Genomic DNA, 6,000 nt, shown 5'->3' on the forward strand with positions numbered 1-6,000 from the left:
TCTGAATAATGCTTACTAGAGGATTAAAGTAGTGCATGTAAGGGAAAGGGTTCATGCAAGAAAAAAGGGGACAATGACATACAGGAAAAGGGTAACAGGGATGAATTTATGGAAGCGAGAGTGACCAGAGGCATGTAACAGAAAACAAAATCTGTCACATCAGATGATCGAAGGAATGGAATTGTCAACTTACCATTTTTTATACAAACCAATAAATTCCATGCCCAAAAGATGACCTGACACAGAGGTCATGCTCATTATGCAATTCTTGTTGAAAAGATTGTACTCAAACTCATAAATCTTATTGTACACAGAACGTCCGTCTCTCTAAAATAAAAAAATTAAGAAATTGAAATAATTACTGTATTTTCTAGCATACAAGTTGACAGAGTATATACGGTAAACATTCAATCTTCATTACTATCTTTCCATATCCTGCTGCATTTCACATGTGATTTTTGGTCCTCCAAAGTTATCCCTAGGTGTATAAGTTGACTGACCTTTATTTTTGGCAGTAAATTTTGCTCTAAAACATTTCGACTGGAAAATACAGTACACACTCTTTCAAATACATATTCGCTCAAAGCACATGTACTCACATATTCTCTCAAACACTTACATACCATATTTTCCAACATAAAAATCAACATAGCATTGTAAAATTGTAGTGTAAACATCACTAAATTCCCAAATATTACTGCATTTTACATGAAATTAAGTCTTCCAATATCGTCTTGCTGTTATTAGTCAGCATACCTTTTTTTGACTACAAATTTTGGTCTTAAAAATTTGACTTGTATGCTGGAAAATATGGTACACATTGGCACGTAAAAGCACCCACTACACTCTCGGAGCGGTTGGCATTAGGAAGGGCATCCAGCTGTAGAAACTCTGCCAAATCAGATTGGAGATTGGTGTAGTCACCTGGTCCACCAGTCCTCAGTCAAATCGTCCAACCCATGCTAGCATGGAAAGCAGACGTTAAACGATGATGATGATGATGACACATTCTCTGAAGCACATGTACTCACATCTTCTCAAAAACCCTTACATACCATATTTTCCAGCACACAAGTCAACATAATACATAGTGTAAACATACAGTGTAAATGCTCAAACATCATCACTACCTTTCCAAATCCTGTTGCATTTCACATAGAATTTTTGGTCCTCCAAATTCGTCTTGGTGGCTAAGTCGACCTACCTTTTTGGGGGCTGTAAATTTTAGTTAGAAAAATTTAGAACTTTTATGCCAAAAATTTCAGAAGTATAAAATATAGAACTTCATCGAACAGAATCATTTTCAGGTCTCCTATATCAAAATGTACTATTTTAAACATGTAGTGTAAGCATCCAAACATTGTTGCTATCTTTCCAAATCCTGCTGCATTTCACATGGAAGTTTTGGTCTTCCAGAGTTTTGGCATATTGAGTCAACTCTAGCATTTTTAGTTGTAAATTTTGGTCTGAAGAATTCAGCTCACATGCCAGAATATACACTATATATTCTTTAATATACACATTCTCTCAATCCTTACATACCTTATCTTCCAGCATACACAGTTGACATACTGTATAGTGTAAACATTCAAACACTGTCTTTATCGTTCGATATCCTGCTGCACCTCACATGGAAATTTTGGTCTTCCTAAGATTGTCTTGGTGTATAAGTTGACCTCTCATTTTTTGAACTGTAAATATTGGTCTGAAAAATTTACAACTTATACACCAGAAAATCCAATAAAAGTATATAAAATATAAAACTTCATCTAACAGAATCGTTTTAAAGTCCTTATATCAAAGCATACCATTTTAAACTCCCTATTCAAGGGGCTCCTCCCTGGGTTGACACATATCTTGATACCTTGTATATGAAACCCAGCAAACAGAAACTGTGAAGAAGCCTGTCTCCTATGAGTATATCCATTTATGTTTGTGAATATGTTTACTGGCTAAAGATAGACACATCACAGAGCTAATTACAGATAAATCAGTGAGGTAATCTAAACTGGTTTGGCTATGTCTGCAGGTTGAGCACCAAAGGACTACCACACCAACCTTTGTGCTGGCAGTGACCAATGCACTGCAGAATCCAATACAACGCACCAAAGAAAACATGAGCAAGACAAACTGAGGAAGATCTGAAGTCACAGCACCTGTTTGAAACCTATGATTAGTGACACTGTTGTTGAAGACACAAAATAAATATGAATGGCCCATTTAAGTCTTATATATTGAAATGGGATCAGTGAAAAAAAAAAGAAAAATCAATAAACACATTTCAGAATATTTTCCTTACCAATTTGATCAGTATTATCAATGATTGATAGGTGCAGGTATGACTGTGTGGTAAGAATTCTGCTTCACAACCACATGGTTTCAAGTTCAGTCCCACAGTATCCCTAAGCCAAACAAGGCCTTGTGGGTGGATATGGTAGACAGAAACTGAAAGAAACATATGTATGTGTGTGTGTGTGTGTGTGTGCATGTTACTGTCTCCTTGCTTTGAGATCACATGATGGTTGTGGGTTTCATCACCATAAAAGCTGTGTTCTTGATTTCCAATTTCCCATGAAAACATGTCTAGTCATGGTGAAATACTACATTAGAAAGATGAGGGTGGGCATTTGGAGCATGTGTCTAGTACTATAGCACCATGTCAACCAAAGAGTGGTGGGTGGATTTGGGAGATGGAAACTGAAAGAAGCTTATTGTACATGCAGATGTGTGTGTGTGTTGCAAGTGCAATATTGTTTGTTTCCAACCTATGAAACACATGTCTAGCTATGGGGAGGTATTACCTTATTTGGAAACTCTATAGACCAATATCGAAGGAATGCCTGTAGGAATACCCTTTGCTGACGCAACATATAATTGAGGAAGTGTGCATTCTTTTTTTTCTGTATGGCTCACTTTCTTTCTCACCGTCTTCTTTTTCACAAGGTACTACGTATTTTCTTGTTTCAATGCAATCAGATATTAACCCTCAAAGGATTTTCTGTGACTGAGATTGACAAGATCCCCACTCAAAATAAGACGAACTAAAGGGTGGGGAGGCTATTCGGAAACTGCGGTAACGAACTAGGTGGATTCTAATGTAAACAGAAGACCCCAAATTGAAGGCGACTAAAATCGGCCCCCAAAAGTTATTCCATCGACCATAAAGGGTGAAACCCGAAGTTGATTTCAGCGGGATTTTGCCTTTTAGAACCCTAACAAGCAAAATGAGAGCATTTATTTTTGTCATTTGTTGACAGCGAGTCAAGGAGAAAGAGACTATACAATGAAAGCTGTTCGACATGCCAAAAATATTAGCCAATTTTACCTCAGGAAAATTACAGTTGAAATAATTTTAACCATAGGTCGATCAGAACTGACCAGGTGTAGTTAAGCAAGAACAACTAAACACCTACAAGCCATTAGAAGAAATCTTTTTCATAATCGATCTGTTAGACATCGCAGCCAAATCTCACTTGAATCACATCTACCGTTTTAGAAAAGTACAAGTTAGACAATGTAGTTTTCGGTTGCCTGCACATATGAAACAGATGCGATAATCACGGCTGGAATCGGCCATTTTAGCATCATTAAGTCCTAATCTAAAACAATGCACTGGATTCTATATTATTTGACAGGAAGTTACAAAACATCAGTCGTTAGAAATGGGCTCCTAGACCCGTGAACCCCTCTCACTCGGGCAACAGCCCAGTGTGCTTATGCCTCGTCGGAATGCCGTTAATCGAAGATCATGACTAGGGCTGATCTGTCACAAATAATAATACATGAACCGTGGATTTTCCCACCCAGGCATAAAAAAGATCGTGATTGCAACCCTTCCTCGCCCAACTAAGCCATAGTTTAAAAGAGATCATCGCCGGGATCAGGTGGAATCGAACTGTTTCACTTACCCGTCGAAAGTTGCCTCTCGATAAAACTTCTGCCAATGATTTAGCTGCATCGTTCTTTTCAGCGACATTTAATATTCTTGTCATTGTTGAAACTGCGTTAAGTAATCTGGTAGATAGATTTACCATTTTCTTCGAGTCATCATTTTAAAAAGTTTATTTTGTATTTTCGTGTTTAATTCCAAAGGTTAAAATTTGTCGACACGTTTGGCGCCATTTTGGCAATTTACGCAAAGCTAGTTTCAGGACACTTACGTAAAAAGAAAATTGTAAATATTCTGTTTTCACTTGATAAAATTAAATGATGAATTCAATCATAATGACACGGCTAAGAATAATAATAATTCTTATTTAATATCTTGAATAATCTCGGTTTCTGTTTTTTTTTTTTCTTTTGCAAGTATGTTTACGAAAACTTCGTCAAATGTCATTTTAGTAAATTTTAGTTTTATTAGTAAACACACCTGTTCATTCATTCCTTTTAACTACGGTCTTCTGTAATTTAATTGTGGCAAATTTATATTTTAAAGGTGTAAAATCTTATGTATTGCCTTTCAAGTTTTTGTTGTAGGGTTTTCTTTTGTGCGAACCTCGTCAGATGTGTCACTCTTCCTCTTTGTTTCTCATAACTCTCAGAAAAATGGATATTTAAAATTTTTTATTTGTTTCAGTCATTAGACTACGGCCACGCTGGGCACCACATTGAAGAACGAGTCAACCCCAGTACTTTTTTTAAGGCTGGTACTTATTCTATCGGTTTCTTATGCTGAGCCACCAAGTTACTGGGACGTAAACACACCAGCACCGGTTGTCATTCGGTGGTGGGAGACAAACACACACACACATAAAACAGCCATGCGGGCACGATATAAGAAGCATCCATGCTCAGGCCACATAAGAAGCACTTGTGCTGTTGTACCATGTAAAAACCACCGACTACACCCTATGAAGTGGTTGGCATTAGGAAGGTCATCCAGCCATAGAAACTATGCTAAAACAAACAACTGAAGTGTGATGCAGCTTTCTGGCTTGCCAGCTACCGTCAACCATCCATTCCATGCTAGCATAGAAAATCGATGTTAAATGATGATAGTATATATATATATATATATATATATATATATATATACTATCATCATTTAACATCGATTTTCTATATACATATATATATTATTGTTTCACTTTTGACACGTAATACTGAAATAGTGGAGGAGAGATTATATTGCTCTGGGCTCGCACTTTGCAAGAAGTTGAAAATTTTTTTTGTCCTATGACACTACATGGACCCTAAGTAAGGCACGTGTAAAATTTGAATGGAATTGGTGGCGTAGTTCTCAAGTTGTAGGGATTCACACAGACAAACAGACAGACACACATTCTCAGCTTTATATTATAGATAAATATATATTATTATTATTATTATTTTGATTATTGATAAATATAGTACTAGTGAAACACTGGGGTCAATGTAATCAAATACCCCCTCCCCACAAATTTCTAATGTAATCAAAAAGCCCCCTCCCCCCAATTTCAGGCTTTGTGCCTATAGTAGAAAGGATTATCGTCATTTAGCATCCATTTTTCCATTCTTGCATGGGTTACAGGGAATTTGTTGAGACAAATTTTTTACAGCCAGATGTTCTTCCTCTCACCAACCTCACCTGTTTCCAAGTGACATAATATTTCCCTAGATTCAAACATGTTTTTTTTTCATGGAAGACTGCAAATGAACAACCTCACTTGCATAACAATGATGCTCATTTACGACCATCACATGATGTTTAGATACATGCAAGCAAATACACAGACATACATTGATACATACATATACATACACACACATATATATATATATATATACATACATATACATGCACACACACACACACATTGATTTTGGACCAGGCTGTGTGTTCTGTTCTTGAGCAAGACACTTTATTTCATGTTGCTCCAGTTCACTCAGCTGTAGAAACGAGTTGCGACGTCACTGGTGCCAAGTTATATTCGCCTTTGCCTTTCCCTTGCATAACGTTGGTGGTGTGGAGAGGGGAGTCTGGTATGCATGGGTGACTTCTGGTCTTCCACAAACAACCAT

The 6,000-nt window shown here is 36.9% G+C and overlaps 1 protein-coding gene across 2 annotated transcripts in view; it reads right to left on the reverse strand.

The window, feature by feature from the left end:
- The window catches only part of LOC106881787 (DNA topoisomerase 3-alpha), a 66,621-nt gene that overhangs the window by 40,823 nt on the left and 19,798 nt on the right, over positions 1 to 6,000 (reverse strand). The window contains exons 1-2 of one of the 2 annotated variants that reach the window (XM_089341296.1): positions 3,909 to 4,137; positions 194 to 327 (exon numbers count right to left, since the gene is read on the reverse strand). In XM_089341296.1, the coding sequence (XP_089197422.1) occupies positions 194 to 327; positions 3,909 to 4,034 (260 nt within the window). In that variant the 5' untranslated portion in view covers positions 4,035 to 4,137. Of the gene's footprint in view, positions 1 to 193; positions 328 to 3,908; positions 4,138 to 6,000 lie in introns of those variants that run through there. The other variant, XM_089341297.1, reaches the window with a different exon arrangement.

The sequence above is a fragment of the Octopus bimaculoides genome, chromosome 24 (assembly GCF_046866305.1).
Source record: "Octopus bimaculoides isolate indiv1 chromosome 24, ASM4686630v1, whole genome shotgun sequence".
NCBI lineage: Eukaryota > Metazoa > Mollusca > Cephalopoda > Octopoda > Octopodidae > Octopus > Octopus bimaculoides.